The 22,570-nt window shown below is 44.3% G+C and overlaps 1 protein-coding gene across 1 annotated transcript in view; it reads left to right on the top strand.

The window, feature by feature from the left end:
- Positions 1-7,534: 7,534 nt before the first annotated feature.
- Positions 7,535-22,570, top strand: part of LOC308560072 (calmodulin-binding transcription activator 1-like) — a 69,828-nt gene continuing 54,792 nt past the window's right edge. The window contains exon 1 of the mRNA XM_081143626.1: positions 7,535-7,666. Coding sequence (XP_080999752.1) covers positions 7,622-7,666 — 45 coding nt within the window. The 5' untranslated portion in view covers positions 7,535-7,621. The remainder of the gene's footprint in view (positions 7,667-22,570) is intronic.

Genomic DNA, 22,570 nt, shown 5'->3' with positions numbered 1-22,570 from the left:
GACACATATTCTTGACACATATTTTATATGAGTGTCATAATTTTTTAAAACTTTTTGAAAGTTATGATTGAGTGAAAAAATAAATTGTACTCCCTCCCCTAGGAGACCTTATCAAGTCGCATGGTTTTAGATACCAGTGGATGCTGACTACTCTGAAATTTGTCTCTCTAGCTACAACCTCTCTGTGGCTCATCTCCACTTGGCTAGTTTGTGTGCATGTCAGAATTAGCGTGTCCTAAATGGGATTCTGGATGTCTGTCCTAAACTTGCTCTCCCCACCCCACCCCCATCTTTAAGTGGTAACACCATTAACTCAATTGCTCAGGCCAAAATCTTCGTGGTCAAACCTGGGCCCAAAGCATTTCTTTCTTTATCACATCCAGTGCTTCAGCAAAACCTGAGCAATCTCCTCCTTCAAAACATATTCCAACCCACATACCTCTTCAAACCTCCACCTTGGTTTAAGACCTGCTGCCTGTTTTTATAAATAAAGTCATTTTGGAACATAAGCATGCCCATTTATTTCCATACTGTCCAGGGTTGCCTTTGCACTGCAAAGGCACTTGTGACAGTTGAGTAGTTGTGACAGAGACCACAGGGTCTCCTAAGCTTAAATATTTACAATCTGATCCTTTACTGAAAAAAAAAAAAGAAAAAAAGCCAATTCCTGATATGGTGACCAAACAATGGCCTATCAGGCCATACCCCCTGGAACCTGTAAATGTTACCTTATTTGGAAAATAGGTCTTTGCTGACGTGAAGTTAGGAATCTTGAGATGGGGGAGATTATCTTGGTTTATCTGGGTGATGTCCAAATGTCATCACAAATGTCCTTATAAGAGACAGAGGGAGATTTGGTGCACAAACACACACACACACACACACACACACACACACACACTTGAGAGGGTGATGTGAAGATGGAGCAGAGAGCAAATGTGAAGATTCTGGCCTTGAAGATTGGAGTGATGTGGCCACAAGCCAAGGAATGCCGGCAGCTACCAGAAGCTGGAAGAGGAGAGGAATAGATTTTCCCTGGAGCCCCTGGAGAGAGAGCACAGCCCTGCCAACACCTTGATTTTGGCCCAATGAAACTGATTTTGGATCTGGCCTCCAGGATTGTAAGGGAATAAATTTCTTTTGTTTTAGGTTACTAAGGGAATTTGTTATAGCAGCCATAGGAAATAAACATACCTTATTTAAGCCACCATCAAGTCTTGACTGCAATAATCTCCTTTTAAAACACCACCGAGATCATACTCCCAGCTCAATACCCTCCATCAGCTTTCTAGGACCCTCAGAATGAAATCCAAAGATTTCACCATGGAATTCAAAGTCCTATGCAATCTGTTCTTAGATTTCTCTTTGGATTCATGTCTCTGTGCTCTTTCTGCATGGCCTCATTGCAGGACCTACAACACCCCAAGTGTGTGTTTGCCTCAGGGCTTTTGCACGTGCTGTGCTGTTTCCTCTGCCTAGAGTGTTCTTCCCCTCCCCCACCCATCATAACTGCATGGCTCCCTCCCACTTTCTTCAGTTTCAGAGGCCCCACCCTACCTAAAATAGCAACCTCATCGTACTTGATTTTTCTTCCAACATTCTCTAACCTTGGATCATATACTTGTTCACCACCTGCCTTTCCCGCTTCCACGCCATCTTCACGAGGGCAGGGCTTTTAGTCTGTTTTGTTCGCCGCTGTATCCCCAGCACCTACGACCAGGATCTGGTCCATTGTCGGCACCCAATAAATATTTGTCAGATGGATGCACATGGTAAAAAAATTACTCCATATCAAAAGAAGAATAAGCCTTATTTTTTTTGTTTCACCTTCAAAGGTCACTGTAGGTAATAAATTTCTTCCAGACACCTTTTCTGTATATACATGAATATCTACATATACAATAAACATTGTATCTATACGCATATGAGAATAGTATACATTATGCCTTGTGCCTTACTTTTTTCAGGTAAACATTTAAGCTAGAGAACCTTCCACAGCAGCAGGCATCGATTCAGCCCATCTTTTTTTTTTTCTTTTATCTGCACCCCAGGATATGTTTATTGGTTTTTTAAAGGGAGAGGGAGGGAGAGAGACACAGAGAGTGAGGGAGATTGATGTGAGAAACATCGATTGGTTGCCTCCCACACACACCCTGACTGGGGATGGAACCCAAGACCTAGGCATGTGCCCTGACCAGGAATCGAACCCACAACCTTTTTGGCATACTGGCTGATGCTCCAACCGAGCCAGCCAGCCAGGGCCACCCCTACCTTTTTAATAGCTGTATAATATCCCACAGCTTAATAGTTACAGAAAAATAACTTGCCCACCTCACCTGAAATATGGAAAAGCTAGTGACAGTGAAATGCCTCCGAGCCCACAGCCCCTCTACTGACTCCAGTAGAGGGCGGGGGGCTGATTTTTCTCTGCGCTCCTCGGTGACCTCAAAGACAGCAGTGCTCATGCACCACCAGCTTTTCCCTTCAGGGGTTTTGACAGGCATTTTGCTTTCAACGACAAAACAAAGTTTCCCTGGCAGACCAAGAGTTGAAATAAAATGCACTAGAAAATATAGAGGCCAATAAGTAAGAAAACACAACAAAACTTATGCGCCCTCCAAATGATCTCACGAGCCTTCCACGGTGGCCAGGGGGTGGCCAGCAAACTATCATCTGCCTGAGCCTCCTGGGACCACCTGCACCAATGTCTCTCTGGGTCCCAGGAAGCAGAGGTGGGGTCCCGGTGTCCTACGTCTGTCAACTTCAGAAATCAAGAAGCTCTCTGGATACCAGGAGAACCCCACCTCTAACCTTTTTCCCTCTTTAGGAAGTAAGCCATTCATTTCTTTGGTCCTGAGTTCAAATTCAATAGAAAAACCTATCAGGTTGTAATACCAGAAGGCTCAAGAGAGAGGGGAGGGACTCCAGGTTTAAAGGGAAAGTCCAGAAAAAGCGGGACTGACTCCTTTAGTGGGGTTCCGGGTGAGAGACAGCCCATGAAAGGTATGCAGCCCTAACTCCAAGCCCCCTTGGAGTTCAGGTGCGCTCAGGTTTGCTCTACGCGATAGTGGAACCACGTGGGAAGGTTTTCCGATCACAGCTATCACGTGAGCAGTGTCTCTTGCAACCTCTATCACGAAGGAAATGCTGTGTTCTGGGTTTTAATCGACAAGGAAAACAAAGCCGCCAGAAGGGAGGTGGTGGGTCCTTGGACCTACTACTGTGCATCCTGACTGGGCTAAACTTCGGTAAACACTGGACACATGAAACTCCTTATTAATTTCAAAATTTCAACCGGTTCCCGGTCCACAAATCAGACCTTTCATGTTCAAGGGATATCTCAAATGAGCTGGAATTCAGCCCTACTAGGCCCAAAGATCTCATTATATTTGGAGTATCTGGCAAGTCTCCTCTTTCATGCTAAGAGTAGACGGTCGGAGATAATAACGGCTGACATAACTGCGGGGTGGAGGCGGGTGGGGTGCAGACAGGAGGAAAGATGAGGGTTTGCAGGGCTGTGAAAGGCTTGTTCTAACAAAGCTCAGGTTTTCATTTTGTTTTATCTTGAAAAGGCAAGGGGATACGGCATCTCTTTGCATTATTTCTTACAACTGCATATGAATCTACAATTACCTCGATATAAAAAATTAGAGAAAACGCGAGGGGAGAAACTTTTTGGAAGTAGGGCTTTGGGACAGCCTTGCGTTTAACAATGCAGCCTTTCAGAGCTAAGGAAGGCAGACAGAACGATTTCCTTCTTTCTTGTCCAGTGTTGGGTGGCGGTAAGTGTGGTCTCACCAGTTTCCCTGTAAGGAGTCTGAAGCTCTGAAGTAGGTTCAGTCCATGAGTCCCTCTCTCAATCCAGTATGTGGAGCTTCACTAACGCCATTCATGAAAGCAAGCCCAACCACTTTTGTTATCATCACCATTAATAACAAAGTTACTTTAATTACTTCAGAAAGCTGACCAGGAAAGAAAGCTCTTTTAAAAATATTTTTTTAGGTTAAAAACTTAACAATTTAGTATTCTCATTATTCACCGATCTCCATCTGTTCCTGGACAGTGACCTCTTGAAGAACAGTAGGACCCAGAGTGTGGGGTGTCAGCATGCCTTCCCTTCCTGGAAATGCCTAACTCCTGGTCACCTCCCAGGCAAAGATAAACACCAGTTATTATGGACTAAATATGTGAGTCCTTCTCAAATTCACACGTTGAAACTTTACCCCTCTCGTGATGGTGCATATTAGATGGGATATTGGGAGGTGATTAGCATTAGATGAGGTCATGAAGGGGCCCCAGAAAGGCATTAGTGCCCTTTTTAAGAGTCAGGAGAGAGCTTGTTGCTCCTCTCTGCTCCTGGACATGTGAGGATACACCCTGATATCAGACTCCCAGCCTCCAGAACTTTGGGAAATAAAGTTGTTGTTATAAGCCATCCAGTTTTGTTATAGCAACTCGAACTAAGATGCCAGCCAACTAGCCCTACAAACATCTCATCCTCTACCCGGTGGTTCTCAAATTCATTGATCTTAGGGTCCCTTTAGACTCTTAAAAATTATGGAGGACCCCAAAGAGCTTTTGTTTATGTGATTTGTCTATAGTTTATGTACTGTATAGAAATTTAAAAATATTTATCAGTTCATTAGAAAATAAACCCTTTATATGTTAACATACATCACATTTTTTATAATAACTAAAAATCTCAAAACAAAACATTAGTGATAAGAGTGGCATTGTTTCATAGATCTCCTAATCTGTTAACTTACTTACTTAAAAGAAGACTGCTGGATTCTCCTGTCTCCTTCTGCTTTCAGTCTGTTTTGATATCACATATTATGTAGCTTCTGGAAAACTCCACTGTACACACCTGACATAGTATTATTAAGAGAACAGTTTTGACTTTGTAGATCCACAGAAAGTGTCTTCAGGGCCCCTCCACTCCTCAGGTCCCCAGGCTGCACTGAGAACTGTCATTGTAGCCTGAGGCTAAGGTGCTTTCCATATGTGATTTCAATGGTGATGGGGATGCTTTCTTGAGGCCCCGATGATATTCATTACCTTCTGTGTGCCCACTGCACCTTGACCTGCTGTTGTTTATGTGTGTTAACCCCTGCTGGGCTCCGAGCCCCTTGGAGGGAGACACAACTTTATTCACCTTTACATCCTCAGGATCTAACACTGTCTGGTCTGTAGTAGGATCAGATACAATTATTTTTAAATTTAAATACATGTTTTAATTATAAAAGCTGTATAGTTATATCATGACTGTATTACAGAAAATAGAGACAATAAGAAAAACCACTCATAATCGCCCAAATGGGTGTCGTATTTTGTATCAGTCTTTTTTGTAAAATGCTCTTTTTTTTTAGACCTAGTCATACCATATACAATAAATGAAGACCATAAATTTAAATACCTTTTCTCCCTATCTAGCAATAGGTAAGCTTTTCTTTTTGTTTCTGATGGCTGTGACTACCATAATGTTTCATCGTGGGAACATAACACAATTTACTTACTAAACATCCAACATTAGCATGTTTGGGATGCTTCCAGTTTTTTGTTGTAATAAATACAGTGATCCTGTGAAGGAAACCTTCACACATATAGCTTTTTTGGCATTTAGTGTTATTTCCTTAGAATAGATTCCCAGAAGTAAGATTACTGGGTCAAAGGATGTAGACATTTTTTATGGTTTTTAATACATACTGTAAAATTGCTTTTCAAAGGGTTATACTAATTTTCAATGCCACCAGCACTTTCAAGGATATGTTTCACAACACAAATTGTCAACATAGGTGCTATTAAGAATGCTAATCGATAAAATATTGTACCCTAGTTGTTAAAATTTTGTATTATTTTGAGGCTCATAAAATTAAAGTTTGTTGAAGAATGAGTGTGTAATACAAAACATTCTTTCGGGACATCTTCATTTCTGGAAAACTTAAGAAATTTTCGCTTGTGAAGACTAGAAAAAAAGAGCACATGTTAAGATTGGCACAAAATTTACTTTGACAGCCAATCTTGATGCTAAAACACTTCAGCGAGGACCTTTCGCTGATTCTGCTAGTTGTCATCAACAGTAGCAAAGGAAAAAATAAAATGTAGAGGAATGAAATGTTCTCAGTGCAAACCATACAAGATCCACATAGAGGGGTTGGAGCTCTGCGTTTCACTCAATTTATCTTTAAACTTGGAGATGTCAGCTCTCACCGTTTTTTCTGGTATCACCTGCCCACGTGCACAATTCCTCAATTTCTCTGGGAGGGGGCATCTCATCTTTGCCATCTCATCTGGCTTTAGGCTTCTCTGCATTGTTTGTGCTGGTCCATAGGTGTGGACGGGTCTCCAGAAAAGCTGCAGCGGTGTCTGTCCCCCACAGGATGGGTCCTAACCTGTTCCTAGGCTCTCTCTCCCCGACTGACACCTACCTGGTCTTCCCACTTCCCACGGAGCATGAGTGAAGGGGACGCTGGACTACCTGGAACAGCCACGAATATGAGCCCAGGGCTGAGGGAAACTTGGCTCGCCTAGCCCTCGGGCGGGCGCGCCGAGGTTAATCGTTTCTCTAAGATTTTGTTCAGTGGCCTCATCCTGGGACAGGCATTTATGAGTCATCGGCTCAGTGGGTCACATGGCCAATGTGACCAAAATAAAGTTTCAGTATTTTAAGCAGCTAGAAAAGGGGACAACGGAGCACACCACGGGTGGGGAGCGGAAGGCGGGCACCGGCGAGCACGGGCCGGCCGGGCACCCGCGCGTGGGCCGCGGCGGCGCGGGTCGAGGGGGCGGGGCGCCGGTGAAAAGGGAGGAGGGAAAGGGGCGGGTCATGGAGGGAGGCGCGCCCCTCCCCCCACGGCCGGCAGCGACGCCCGGACGCCCGGGCCGACCGGCTCCGGCGAGCGGCGCCCGGGGGACCTCAGCCCCGAGGCCCTTCTGCCCTCGCTGTCCCCCGGCTGCCGCAGGCTGTGAAATCCCGGAGATCCCGCTGCGTCCTCCACTGCCTTCAGGACCCCACGCGCCGGCAGCGGCTTCCCCGGGAACGTCCTTCAGCCCCGGGAGCACGCGGGAAAAGCCCCAGCGCGCCAATGAGCAAGTGCCTTCCTCATGACGGTCACGCTCGGGGGCGGGGCTTCCCTTCGCCGCTCCCGAGTTCCGGGAACCCCCTTTGATTGGTCTGGACGGCCTGGGAAACACTGTAGTAACGGCCAATCAAAACGCCACGTCTCGGCCTCGAGGAAATATTCCGTGTGAGCCCCTTTTTGATTGGGCAGTTCCTTCGAGCTTTGGCCACTGGGAAGCTTTGTTTAGGTCTGGAAGGCGGGCTTTCCTGAGAGTGGGTGGGGAGGGGGCGTTGATTCTTAACCAATCCTTTCACTCCGTTGGGTGGTGACCAGCCAATGGGCCGGATGGATAGGACGCTCCTCCCGGAGAGTAGTGAGACCCCTGGTGCGGGGCGATTGGTGACGGGAGCGATGAGTGGCAGTTGCGTAGCCCAACAGGCGTAGTGCGTGGGCCGCGGGGCGGGGCCAGGGCGGGTGCGCGGCGGCGGCGGGGTGGCTGGGCCGGCGGCGGCGGCGGTACGAGGCGCGCGCTCGGGGTCCCGGTCGCGAGGAGGAGGAGGATGTGGCGCGCGGAGGGGAAATGGCTGCCGAAAACAAGCCGGAAGGTAAGAGTCGGAGCTTGAGGGCCGGGGGCGGCGCGGCGGGCGGCGGGACCCGGCCCCGCCGGACATCCCGGGCATCGGCGGCGCCAGGAGGGAGCGCGGGGGCGCGGCGGCGGCGGGCGGCGGGCGCCCCGGCCGGGGAGGGGGCGGTGGGTGGGGGGCGGAGCGCGGCCGGTCCTGAGGTGACTCGCGGGGCGGTGGAGCGCGGCGCCGCACACCCCCACCCGGGGGCGGGCTGGGGCCGGAGGGGCGGGGGGCCGGCGGGCGGGGGCCGGGCCCAGCAAGGAGGAGGAGCCGGCGGAGGGAGGGCCGGCGCCTCCCCCACCCGGACCGGGCATCCCCGCCGCTTCGGGGGCTCGTGGTGCGGCCCCCGCCTCTCGCCCTCCGCGCCGGCCTGGTGGGGGCCGCGGGGCGGAAAGTTTATCCGCCTCAGGCCCCCTCCGGCCTCGCGCCCCACTGCCCCGGGCCGGTCTCCGTCGGGGCACGGCCGGCGCTCACCCTGGCCGCCCCTGGCTCTCGGGCGGCAGGATCAGGCGGACTCCGTCCGGCATCACCCTCGAGCCCCGTGGGCGCCTCCCAGAGCCGGCGGGGTCCCCGCGTTTCTCCCCACCAGGGGGACCCCGTCCTGCTGAGCGTCCCCGGGCAGAAGGGCCTCGTGTGACCCCTCCCCCTTCCCTTCCCGGGAGGGGGCCTACGCAGCATCCCCACCCCTAGCAGTGGTTCCTATCCTACTCTTGCCCTTGCACCCCTCGCAGCCAGGAGGGTGGGGTCTCCATTTCTATCGCAAGTGAGCCTCTCTATACTCCCTTGCCCTTTACCTTCTGTGACCCTGATCCTTCTTTGGCAGAGGGGTCCGTCTCATTTTCTCATCTTCTGTGGAATCTTTTGGGGCCTCTGCTCACCGTCTATTGACCCTTTTGCCAGGACAAGGGGACTCGGGCTACCCATGTTTTCCCTCGCCCAGTGGTTAGTGGGGGCCTGTGCAATGCTGAAGTCATTTCTAAATGGGAAAGCAGATACTTCGTACAGATTATGCATACTCTCTGCACACTTTCCTGGGTTAGGGTGAGCTCATTTCCTGAATACCCTTTGAGTTGTCCTCTTTTTCTTTCGGGAGAAACTGAACATGTCAGGCTCCCTTCCCCGTTTGCCTGTCTCCCTTAACATTTTCTCTCTCCTCGGAGTTCCTTGTCTGGGTGAGGGTGGGTGCTCCATCGGATATAGGGCAGGGCTTCCGTTGTGCCTCCTACTAGAGTAAGAAGGGGCTACGATAATTACTCTGATGTTTGAGGAAAACCAGGGTCTGATTTGCTTCCAGTTTACTTTCCCCTTAGGTGGGGGCAGTGTTCACCAGTTGACACTACCCCAGCAGGAAGAGTCATGGGCCCTTGTTTTGGGGTGTTCAGTTACTGTCTTCTGTGCAGTGAGAACCAGACTCTCTATACCCTATGTTCAAGAGTCTTTGAACCTTCCCTGGAAATAAACTTCCCAGTTCTTTTTTAGGAGAATTCATATCCTCCTTATGGTTTCTGTTTCCTAGTCAGCCATATTTAGTGAGCCTGTTACCTTGACTTTTTCTAATTTTCTTAAATTGTATTCATGTTGGCTGGGTAAGAAGCCATATGCCTTTCCATCCAGAAAAGGGAGTGTAGACACCCATGTCGCCCACATGCCTTTCGGGATGGGGTTGCTAGTGTGCTCCTTGTACTAGAACCTTCCTTTGGCCCTGGCTTTGTCTCTCGTGGGATCCAAACATTTCTTTTGATCTTGTAGCTTTCAGGTGAAGGGGACATTTGGACACTTACTATTTTTTGCTGCTCTGATTCTCTTTTGGCAAAAAAGAGATTATCATGATGCTGTGCATATGTTTAGATATACATATATGTAGGACTATATTCATAGATGAACTTACATCTATTACATATATGCAGAAATTTGCAAGGGTTAGATGTACATTTTGGGTGTATGTGGGGATCTTGATGTGTAAGAATATATATCGCTGCTGTTGATAACTCTTCAGGCTTAGGAGAATCAGAAGGCTCATTGATAAATGGCCAGTTCTTACCACTCTTTCATTTGTCATTTGTACTGTACTGAATAAGCAGAATGACATCCTGAATGTTCACATAAAGTGTAAAGGGCTTGCCGATGACCACCAAAACTTAGGCATTCTGAATCGGGGGTATTCTCGGATTGGTTCTTCATAGGGTTAAAAGTTCTCATCTTCATTTCTTTCCTGCCGTGTAAGGGAAAGAGATTTTCATGTATTTGGGGCAAATGAGAGGAGTGGGTGAGAAGAATATATTTCTGTGACGGAACTAGAAGTGAATGGCCGTAAATATGCCCGTTTTATTTTGGCCTTTGAAATAATCGAGAGAGGTTGTGTACATTAGGAAAAGGTACCTTTGGGAGGGCTGTGACACTTTATGACAGGGTGGGAGGGATTGTTCTCCACATTTTCCCTTAGTGTCACAGTTTGTGTATTTGGCTGATTGCCCTTGGCTCTGGGGCAGGGGCAGTGATGTGAGTCTCCTCTGATCCCCTCACTTCCTTCCCTCACAAAACTTGGACGGGTTGCTAGCTGCTGTCACTTTTTGACAGGCTGAGTTTGGAGCCTCATCCTCCCCAGCAAGCTCTGTTGGATTCTGAAACATTTGGACCTTTAAGCGCTTTTCTAGCAAGGACACTCTCCACTGGGGTTACAGGATAAGGGGACGGTCATCTGGAGGACTGGTCTGCTTAGGCTGACTTGCGGGCTTTGCCCTTCAGTTATATTGAGTTATCCAGTGGGTGTAATACCCATTGCCCCAGAGTAGCACTTTTGACCTCAGTTTGCCTTTCTTTTGTTTTTTAAAAAGTTTTGTGTTTTTTATTCTCTCTCTATCTATACTCAGCTTGATGGCATTGTATATTTTAGGGTGTAGTATGACCGATCCTTGGAAAATAAGAGGTGACAGCCTGCTGTGTATGTTGGTGTTTTCCCAGTAGAGGCCTCGCTTCTGGTGGTGGATCTCTGCCTGCCGTCTCCGTACCACCTATGCCTTTGGGAGTTTCCCTTGCTCATTGGGTGCTCCCTCCAACGGGCAGTGGAAGGAAATGGTAAAGGGCAGAAGAACACACTTGAGGTCAGTGTGTAAAGTTAGGTTCTTTCCTTTGAGTTTAATATGGTTGTGCTTTTGTGTCACTGTCCCTATAGAGTATTGGTGATGAGCTTTCCTGCTCTTCCAAGTGTGACGTGTTCTTTTGCAGCTAGTCAGGCTAGATGGGTTCTCTTGACCTCCATCACTGTCTCCTCCCCTTCACCCCCGAACCCCCACTGTTGAGTGGATCACAATGTTGACATGGTCGCAGCAACCTCTACTCAAGGTCAGATTGGGTCAAATTTTCCTTTTCAAAAGTGGAGGGTTGCTCTTGCTTCCTCTGAGGCATATTTATATATACTGCTTATCTGAGTTTTTCCATTTCTTTAGTTTTTAGGCTTTCCCCTTAAAATAGCCTATTCTTTGGGGTCAAGTGGCATTATTTTAGTTCTCTGTTTATGCTGGGTGTGGCCCGCGTGCTGGTGGGATTATAATTCTTTCTGACTGTAGTAGCCCATACTGGTTTACTCCTTCATTCCTTCCGGCCATTCTTTGTTTCCCATTTTGTAAGGTTCAGGGGAAAGACGTCTTTGTGGGCAGTTGTACTTCTTTCTAATTTCATTATGTAAAAAGCAACAGAAGGTGATTCTCGTGTTCTCTTCCTTTCCCTCATTGTGCCTGTTGCCTCCTTGATTTGTTATTTTGGAGGGAAGTTGTTTTTACATCCATATACCCATCACTGAGCGCATTCATTCCAGAGATGTTCACTGAGCCTCTGTTAGATGTGAGGATCTGGGGAGTTATGTGACTTTGCTTGAAACCATACGGGTCTTGTTAGCTTAATACAAATGACATTTCAGTGTATCTTATGCTTGTCTTTTTATATATTCTTGTAAGGAATTATTTTCTGAATTTTAATTGTTTGGATTATTGTCCTACAAAAATATACTCTAATAGTGTACTATTCTATTGAGCTTTCCCCCCAGCCCTGCAGGAGTGGGGGTAGTGGAGACGGTGGAGGGCACACGCAGAGCGACATTTGACAGTTTTCCCTCAGACTGTGTGTGTGCGTGTGCGTGTTTGTAGAAAAAAGTAAAGTTAATGTTCTTTTTAAATGTCTAGGCATAACTTATAGGTTATTTAGATGTATAGTTGATTGGAATGCCTGTTTAACATTTGAACAGCAGCATTCTGGGTATTGTATAGAACATAAAATCAGATGCATCCTTTACAGAAGGAAGTGGTAGAAAAATGATTTTCTCTTATGATTACCTGATATATTTCATATTATCAGAGTACGAACTATATGAGCTGCTGTTATATTTTCACTGCCAGGAAGTATTATATCTAAATTTAATGCCCTATTGTGGTGACTATCCTTAGGCTAGGGCTCTGATATAATCCTCATTGCTTTTGTTTATTATGTGACTTTTAATACGTTCTAGTTTTTAATGGTACTGTTATTTGTGTCGTTATTGTTGTTCCTCTTCTCCTCCTTCATTTGTAAACAGCCTCAGATTATTTTTGGATGTAGGTATGGTATACATGATGATGACACTAAGGAATTGACCTGAAATGCACTTTCTCTTTTCCTTCTATGTTAAATCAGATTTCTGTCCACAATGTCTGTAGAAACCAATTCTGCTAGTATTTCACTCTTAAGAACTCTTGTTGAGGATTGTTGTAGTCTGTGGGTTGGCAGTCCTTTATTCGTGTGAACATGTGGCTGAATATTTTTGTGGTGACAGGCAATATGTGTTTCTTTTGTATTTCCATTAAAACAGATCATTTCCTAAAATGTTCTGTATCTTCTAGAATCACTTACCGTGCCCTTTTTTTTGTTCTAGATGATTTCGATACTACTTCCCTTTCTTTCCCACATAAAGAGGTTTCTTTATTGCCCTTGCCATCATTATTATAAAAGAGTATTTGTAGCACTACTGTATTCATAGCCTTTCTATCATTCAGTAAAGAGGGGTGCCCATTCCTTTTGTCCTGTTGTAAGAGGCAGTGTTACTTCTTGTTTCCTTGAGGAGAGGGTGGTGGAGGTTTAAGCCGCATGGCAAGGGGTGATAGTAATATTTATAACTGGATATTGCCCCTGGGTGAAACACTGTGTCCTTCAGGCATCTATCTGGGCCTCTCATGTAGGATTTGGGAAATTTGTTTTTGCTGCATTTAGCCATCCTTCCGTCTCTTTGGCTTGATAATGGTAAATTTCTTCGGGCACAGCCAACAAGTATACTATTCTTTTGGTGCCTTCATTCACAAGGACGTGTGGGGTCTTCTGATGTTACTTTGCCTGTTGTAGTACTGTCTTTAGTCTTTGTGTGTTTGAGTAATAAGTGTTCTTGCTCTCTACTCCTTTGTCCAGATAACATGAGTGCATGGTCATTCACTCTACTTTCAGATTATAGTGTATAATCTAGCTTTTCTTCTTTTTTTGAATACCTAATCAGGTTCAAGATATAGGTTGATCAGACACTGTCAGATCCTTGTATTTTATGCCATCAGTGGATGTTGGATCCGTCAGTCCTGTGTTAAGATGTGTTACTATCTGTCATTAGAAAGGGACTGGTAAACATGTAGATGGTCTTCCATCCCATGATACTTGTCATGTATTTGTAAGGAGAATGTTTTTCTGTATATATTGACAATGGACAGCAGACCCTGATTTTTTTACGTGGTGGGACATAGTAAAGCATCGTTTCCTTTTTTCTCCATCAGTATGCTGGCTGTGTGTTTCTAAGGTTGTATTGCATCTTTCTGCTTTGAACGCTGTTGCTTGTAGAAGGTCATGGTCCTCCTTGTGTAAAGATTGGTAATGCTTCCTGAGCATTTTTTAGCTCATTACCCTTGACTAAAAAAGAAATACTATGTACCCCACTGCAAACAGAGGCCAAGTGTCAGCCACATATTTCCCTTTTCACTCTTTTTTAGAGGATTGTTCACGAACTTCCAACTGATTGACGTATCATAAGATGGAATGACCAGAGATATTTTTTAAATGGTTCTTCTGCATTCGCCCCCATGTTTTGCTTCTTTGTGGTAGGGTTGCATGTTCTCTTATACACGAGTTCTTTGCTCATTTGCAGAAGTGCAGTCACATTTTATTTTTTCAGATTTAGCCAGGCCTTTCGAGTCATGTAATGTATTCCTTCCTGAGACTGTTAGCAGAGGGTGACTGCGAGGGAGGTGTGCTAGTTTGGGGCTGCATTCCTCACTCTGCTTTCTGCAGTGTGGTTTTGTAGTTACAAGTGCACAAAGTGACATGCCTGGAAAGAAATGTTTGGGACTGAGTTCTTAACAGTTTTAAACATGTGACCACCTGGAGACTAAAGCATTCCTCTCAACACTAATTTTATTAATGTCATTCAGAATCTCTTCCTGCCTTCTTAAAAAAAGAAAAAGTCCAAAGACAACAATCCTAACAATCCCAACAAAGCAAACCGGGAAGGCCAGCTCTGACTGCTCTGCTCTCCGGCCAGCCACCAGAGACTTGCTGCTGAATTGATACTTTTTGGATGTACAGTCTTCCCTGGCTGACAGTGAAAAGCCTTTTGGAGCACAGCGCTCAGGCATTGAATAGACCAGGCACTGTCTCTGCCATTTTTCCGTATCAGTTACCACAGGTGAGCTGATGCATTTAGTCACTTAAAAACACTTGCAAAGTGGGTCATTCTTCCTCCTCTGTTCCCACCTAACCGTTGGAATGAATACTGAAATTTGGCTTCTCATAATAATAGTAAATGACTATGTCCCTGCTTTTGTGTTCAACACCTATGAGGAAACGGGGAACTCGCTCTCAGTAACGCGGTCTGACAAGTCAGAACTTGGATGGTCTCTCTGTAGCCGGTATACGATTGTGGAGATGATTTATACTTGCAGCTAAATCTGGTGTCTGTAACAAGTGATAAGAAATCCAGATACTTAAGTTTATTTCATCATCTTTATGCTATACGTTTTAACAAGATGTATCTGTGTGTTATATTAGAATGGTACATCCAAGCAGAGGTACCCTTGCAACTAAACTTATAGAACACAGAGAAAAACAAAGCCTTTTTCCCCAGTTATCTTTTTTTTCCTTCATCAGGGTTGATTTAGAGTTCCAGGAAGCTTTTCTGAAGGTATAGTAATACAATCAAGAATTAATCTTTATAAAACTTAGATTTGTTTTTTAGTCCTTGTTTGAAAAGTTATTTCTGAGAATGTATGTGCCCCATTGGTTTTCTGGGGCACTTGGATATCAAACCATTTGGAAGCAATAAAAAGAAATTGTTACAGAGTGTGAAATTATCAAGTAGAAAGAAAAAAGATGTAGTAGTGAAGAAATTACCCATTTATTGTTAAAAATAATCTCAGAGTGATGATTGGAAGTGTCAATTCAGATATTCTCAGGAAAAATGGAATGTTGATGTGCTTACCATGTTGAAATCGGCAAATATCCCTGTTGTACAAAGAACACTCTCCAAAATGGGGATGCTCAGAAGATAAAGAAGTTGATGAGATTGGTTATTTTAAAATGTTAAGTGTTTTTTCTCTTTTTAAAAAGTAATTGAAATGAAATAACCCTTCTTAGTGAAGAAAATGTAAACTCTAATGGAAGTTCAGCAGAATGAAACATTTAAAAAGTGAAGATTGAAGATAAGGATTTTTTATTGCGAATCCACAAGGGGGTAGTGATGTTCTATCAAAGATATTTGTCGTGGCAATGTGAGATGATCTCTTTTAACATTTTAGATTTACAGATAGATCTGGTCTGTTTGCATCTTAACTTAATAAGATCTTTTTCAGGTCTTTATTGGCAAAATTGTTTATTGCTTAAATTTTTAAAAAATTCATTTTGGGTGAATGGCTATATTAAACCATCTAAATGGTAAAGAAGAATGTTCTTGTAGTTTTGTGCTTTGGAGATGTTACCAAGGATCTGAGGGTCACTTATTTTCTAAGAGTGGAATAATACGTTTCCTGGGAAACATTAGGAATCTAGGAATCAGTTATTTAAGTGTCTTGAATGAAAGGATTTTAGAAACTTGTGTCTAAACTTTACAGAAGTTCGTATTACTGGTTGTATTTTGAGTTCTGCCAGGAGATGAAAAATGTGAGTAACCCACACCACTAGCTGCTTTTAATAGTTCTGAGTAAATCAAATTTTTATAACCTTTTTTATTAGTTTATACTACTCATAAGATAAAAGCGTTTTTGTCCTCATATAAAGATTCCAGTAGCTTGTGTGGGGTTATGAGTTTCACCCCGTTATATTCAGAATTGCTTAAAGTTAGGGGTGGTTTGGCAATGCCAGGTAGTTTTCAGTGAAGAACTAAAACTGGGTATATTGCGCACTCTTTTCTGAATGAGATGGCACATGGTGGGCGAAGGATTTAAGGTGGGGATGGGACTGTGTCCTACTGATTTAGCGGCAACTAATCATATCTTTAAAAAATACTATTTTTAATAATATGAAATAGTTCCATGGCTTAGAAGTTAAGCTTGTTTGTGGCATATACTTAGTGTATTTTTCATTTTTGGTTTAGAGAAAAGGTGTTTAATATAGCTTCTCTGTCTCTGTCTCTGTCTCTGTCTCTGTCTGTCTCTCTTTTTCCCCTTCCTCTTCCCTTGGTCTGAGCAAGGGCTTTTTCTGTTTTACCTCCTTTACTAAATGACTGGTGATTTAACAGCCCCAAAAGATATACTTTCTCACGGATACCCTGCGCTCTGCTGGGAGCTGAACTATGACATCAGCATTTCCATTCATGAATTCGATCTTTCTAAATCTCTTCTTATTTTGTGTTCCTGAGCTGCCTTCTGGCACATGCACAAATCAGTTTACCATCAGTCAGCCAATCAATCAGCAGTAAAAGGTAAAACAAGAGATAAGGTGCTGGGGCTATTTCGATAGAACTATAGTTGCTGATGCTGAATCGCATCGGTGTAGTTTGGACAAGGTTTCTGGCGAAACCGATTGAAACCTAAAAACAGTTTAATTATCTCATGATTTTGTGGATTGAGCTGTGTTGTGACCATCCTGACACTACATTTTTGTACTCCCATGAAGTTCAGAGTGCTAGGCTGTGGCTCCTTTGTTATAAAGGAATGTTTCTGTTGTAATCTGCTTTATTTCAGAGAGCTTAGACCTGGAGATTCAATTAGGTTCTACTCAGATTACTTTTGGGATGCATTTGGATTTTTCGGGGGGGGCATTTTGTTGCTCTTGAAATGTTTTATTTATTTATATTAATTGATTTTAGAGAGAGGAAGGGAGGGAGGGAATGGGGGGGGAGAGATATCAATTTATTGTTTCACTTATTTTATGCATTCTTTGGTTGATTCTTGTATGTTCCCTGACCCGGGATCAAACCTGCAACTTTGGAATATCAGGACGATGCTCTAACCAACTGAGCTACCTGGCCAGGCTCTTGAAATATTTTAAATGACTTTCTTAGGTGCTTATATTTTCCATGTGTTGCAGTTGTTACTCTGCAAGTAGCAGAGCAGCCCTTGTGTTGGAGTTAGGTTTCATCTCCCCTAGGTTATATGTTGGTGTAGCTGTTGACTCCAGTTTCTCCTCAGGGGAGGTCACCGCTTGTAATTTAGTGCTGTATGAGAGCCGCTCTGGAAGCAATCTTATTTGGAGTTTTCCTTTCCAGGGCTGAGTTGGAGGCTGAGCCTCCGGCGTGTGGCATCTTTCGAGCCTCCTGTAGTTGATGAATGGTGAGCTTTACAAAAGTTCATTTTCTCTGCTTTCTTGGGGGTTTGTTGACTTTCTAGATATTTAATTGCCAAGGAACATTTAGATGTTTCTATTTAGAATGTATTCTATTTAGAAATCACTGCAGCTCAGTTACAGTTCATGGTGAGAGTAGGTGATTCAAACTGCAACCATTTTGATTAATTCCCAGCGCTGCTCCTGGGCTGACTTGGAAGCTCAGGACAACTCAGAGGTACCGGCTCTTCCCACCCTTCAGTGAATCAAGAGCTCTATGTTCTTCAGGTTGAACCAGGCTGTCTGATGGGGAACAGTCGTGGGGGGTCTGTTACTTTGCATTCTCCTTTAAGTGGGCACTCGGGAAAATCAGAGCAAGGAGCCATGAATAAGCATTTGAAGGTGACGTAAATGATATTCACTTTCTCTAAGAATGGAATCGTTTTAAATTATTTAAATACAGTTTCTAGGAAGGATTCTGATTGTAAATATTATTGAAGAAAGGAATATTTAATGGTAGAGGGTCTCCTCAAACACTCCCTAATTTTAAAACCGTGTTTCACTGGGATTTATGAAAAGTCGGGGGTTTTGATATCAGATTTCTAAATATTGGGAAGACTAGCTGTAGTGTCAGTGTCCTCGTTTTGTCTTAGCCCGAACCAAACAGTGCTAGACGAGTCCTCTGGCCATTAAGGCTTAGCTTTCCTACATGCCTTTAGACCAAGCCCCTCTGATTCCCAGCTCAGGCTCTGCTCTTTTGGCTTCCAGCAACGCTGGTGACCCGGACTAAGGACCTCAGCTAGGCGTGATTTTCTGCTGTCCCTGTTGCCACTATGGAGGCCAGGTGCTAGAAGCCTCTTTCCTTGGCCTCTGCAACCTGCTCTCCCTCACCAGATACTACTTCGTCACCCTCTATTCTGGCACTGCGTCTCATCGTGCTTTTCCCAGACCTTACCACTTGTGTAATGAGTTAGTAGGTAATGTGAGTGGATTCATGTGTTGCTAAAGGGTTATCCTAGTGATGACCTCCAAAGTTCCCTCCCATCCTGGCTTATGATGGTAAGAAAATGTTGGCTGTATGGTATTTCGCTTCATGACTCACTTTGCTGGTACCATGCATTACACTATCTTTTTCTTTTGTGGTACTTGCTCCCGGTGAAGAATTGCTGTGTTGGCTTAAGCTGTGGAGGAGGAATTTGAATTGTCACTGAAGTGCCTCCTTTCTGGTGTACGTAGAGGGCCTGATTTTTTAGGTCTAACACATTGTGAGTATTTTACTTAAAAAAAATGTAAAAAATTGTTAAAGTTGTTGAAAAGATGCACAGCACAAAACTGTCCATTCTGCTCTGTTACTCCCTACGACACATTTAAGCACTTTATTCTGATATGGGTGAGTGTTCATAGTTTTGGAAAAATAGACTTAAATAGCATGATTCCACATGGAAAAGTGCTAACCCCAGACTTTTTATGTTTAATGTTGTATTATTTATATTCATTTAGTTGTTTTTTTTCGTGGAGTTGATTAATACAACTGTTATTAAAATGCATTGACTGCTAGTAATTCAGTAAATAACTTTCTATTAAGAAATGGTGGGGATGGGGGAATTTCATGGGGGAGTTTCGATGGGTCTACTGTAATTGATCATATAGGGTCTTTACTTGGGCATACTTTCTGGGCTGCTACAGGCCTGGCATTTGGAGATGCCTTGACTATAATTTATTTTTTGAAAGTTTTGTTCATATTTAAAGCCACTGAGGGGCATGTTAATGTTCCTGGTGTTCTTGCCAAGATTCTGTGCCTGATCCTTTCTGTCTCTGCCATTATGAAAGGTGCTGGCTGAATTATTTGCTTTGACAAAGCATCTGATGGAGGTCTCTTCCTCACTTAATTTTATTGATAGAAGCTGTTGTTCTTAAAAGGAAAATATGACAAGCAGAGGGTGGTGAGTGGGTACTCAACAGTTTTAAGTACTTGTCTTTCTTCCTAGGGGTCCTCCAGAAATTGATCGTAGATTACTTGACCAAATTCAAGGCCCAGAGATTTATTCCAGACGTCCTGGGAGGCGAAGAACATCAGTCTTTCTCTACTGAATCTGATTATTCTGCATCTGACCCATGCTGCCTGTATGGGTGTCTTCTGATGCAAATCTGGTGATAGTGGCAACCTTTCTAACTGGGCTGAATATCCTTGACAGCTGTTATCTGTCCTCTCCAGGTATTTTTAGTTTCCAGCCTCTGTGGCCATGTCTAGAGGAACAGGATGAATTTAGCTGCTCTGGTACTGCTCCAAGTTGTTGCGGGTACTCTCCGCTGCCATCTTCTCAGCCTGCCTTCATCATAGGCCCAGCTCTGATGAGGCTCTTTGCTCTTGTCATTGGTTAAAAGCATACACAGAAGTCATTTGTTTAATAAGAATGAAAGGCATGATTTTCAGAACGCTTTTAAAAATAAACAATGGTTAGTGGTGATGGGGCACAGCAAGGTGAACGTATTTAATGCCACTAAATTGTTCCAAAAGGGTGAAAATGGTAGATTTTATGTTACAAATGTTTTACCACAATAAAAAAAAGAAGATTCCAAATGGATTCAAAATCTAATGAGAGCTCTGGCCAGTGTGCTTAGTGGTTAGAGTGGTGACCCTTGAACCATAGGGTCGAGGGTTCGATTCCCAGTCAAGGGAATGTACCTGGGTTGCAGGTTCGATTCTCCCCCTCCCCCTCTTTTTCTCCCTTCCACTCTCTGAAAATCAATGAAGAAAATATCCTTAGGTGAGGATTAACAAACAACAACAACAACAAAATCTAATGAGAAAAGTAACAATGAGGTCCTAACAGTAAATATATGGCAATATTTTCATTACCCCAAGAGGAGGAGGGGTTGTGTCTTAAATAAGGTGGCAAAATCTCCCTGCCCCCACTGCCCCTCTCTTCTTCCCTTCCCCCTCTTTCCCCCCCCCTCCACTCTCGCACACATGCACGGACACAGTGGTAAACAGGCTCTGAGTTTCATTTATACAGAAAGTGGGCAGAGGGAGGGTAAGCAGTCCCTACTTCAGTTGCAGCAGTTTTGGTTGAAGGATCACAAGCCATCAAGTTAGGTTAAGTGGAGGTGGTTTTTGCGTAAGAGCAGAAGCAGTCTCAGCCTCCCAGCACCGAAACTGAAACAGATAGTCTGGAGATAGACCTGCAGAGAGTCTGGAGTAGGGATTTCTCCTGGAGCCCAGACTGAGCTGGAAACCCTTCTGGGATGCCATGGCCCCCATCTCTGTTGTTTCCTGTAGCTCCTCACAGATGAGATTTCTCCACTTGCATGAAGCTTCTTTGCTTCCCCATAATTGCATATCATTGTGGCCAGCCATGGCCAGTCAGGGCTCCTGCATGTCCTACTCTGGTTCCTGTGCTCACCATCATGTGATACTGGTTTCCATGGCTCATATTTAAAATACTCACCATGGACTCTGAGACAGTTGCTTTTTTTCCATAGGCCTAGTGTTCACCTTGATCCAGCTGACTCTAAGAAGCGTTGGTGAGGATCCATTGACCTGCTGATCCTTTTGAGGGGCATAGGGTGTAAGGAGATTGTGTGAGAAAGGGACTGTAACGGGGGGTCCCTGGCACCTCAGCTGTTTCCATCAAACAGTGTAAAAGAAAGAATATTAACTCCCAAATGGATTTTCTATGTCCAGTTGCTGTAGTGGATAAACCTTCTGCATTCTGCGGACAGTGTGTCCACTGTAGCTATAGATACGAGGCCAAGTGTCCTCAGCCAGCAGGCCTGGGTGTTTGGAGTAATTCAGTAGCGGGTGCAGTCCCCTGTCACCAGGCATGTGCTCTGAGCTGTGGTGAAGTAGGCACCACACTGGAACGGGATGGCCTTTACAGGCTTTGCCCTTTGTGGATTCTTAGGTGGAAGCAGGCCGTTTGGGGGATGTCAGTGCCATCTGAGGTTTTCCGCAGTTTGGATGTTTGGGTGGGCTTCCTTGATTTCCCCTTGTTGTGGACCACTAAACCCGAAAGGTTGGGGACAGGTGTCCAAAGTAAGAAAGGGCAATGTTGCCTTGGAAGAGGGAGTATGGGGAAGAAAACAGCAAACAGCCTCTGTTTAAGCATCGTGGCCACCTGTATGTACATTTGTTTGGCTTTTCCTTGGCATATCCTTCCCGCCTCTAATCTCTGGTTTTTCTTGATTTCTTATGGTAGAGGAAGAAACAAAGTTATAGTAGACAGGTGGGAGACTGAAAGAACAGTAGTTTGGAGGTACTGTCTAAGGGCTAAGAGCCTGTACCCCGTTGAATCTTCTGAATACACAGCTGCTTAGTAACTGGTGTCTTGTAGTGGTGACCTTGAGTATATTCAGAAAAGCAACACTTAGTTTGTTCTGCTTACCAAAAGAGGAAAGTATGTTATGTTTTAAAAACAACCATCAAAGTAGCTTGTAATGCCCTGGCTGGTGTGGCTCAGTGGTTGGACTGTTGGTCCACACAGTGAAGGGTCCCAGGTTCCATTCCCAGTCAGGGGTTGCAGTTTCCATCCCTGGCCCCAGTCGGGGCATGTTTGGGAGGCAGTCAGTCGATGTGTCTTTCTCACATCAATGCTGCTCTTTCTTCCTCCCTTCCTCTCTCTGAAAAGCAATGGAAAAAATATCCTCGGGTGAGGATTAAACAAAAAACAACAACAACAACAAAAAAGCACACAAAAAAGTAGCTTTAGTACTTAAAGGGATTTGATTCCTTTTTAAAGAACTTTATTGAGATATAATTCATATACCATAAAAATGCATTCCTTTAAAATATATAATTCAGTGGCATTTAATATGTTTACACATTTATACAACTATCCCCACTAATTACAGAGCATCTTCACTCCAAAAATAAACCTCTGCTTATTAGCCACTCTCCCTTCCTCCCTCCCCCCATCTCCAGGCAATCAGTAATCTCCTCTGTCTTTATGGATTTGTCTATTCTGGACATTTTATATAAATGGAATCTTACAGTATGTGGTCTTTTGTGACTGACTTCCTTCCCTTAGCATAATGCTTTCAAGGTTCATCCATGTTATAGCATATATCAGAACTTCGTTCCTTTTATAATGGAACAATATTGTGTAGCTATACGACATTTTTTTA

The sequence above is a fragment of the Miniopterus schreibersii genome, assembly GCF_964146895.1.
Source record: "Miniopterus schreibersii genome assembly, chromosome: 8".
NCBI classification, from domain to species: Eukaryota; Metazoa; Chordata; class Mammalia; order Chiroptera; family Miniopteridae; genus Miniopterus; species Miniopterus schreibersii.
Note: the sequence above shows the minus strand (reverse complement) of the source record. Positions and strands in the feature narration are given on the sequence as shown.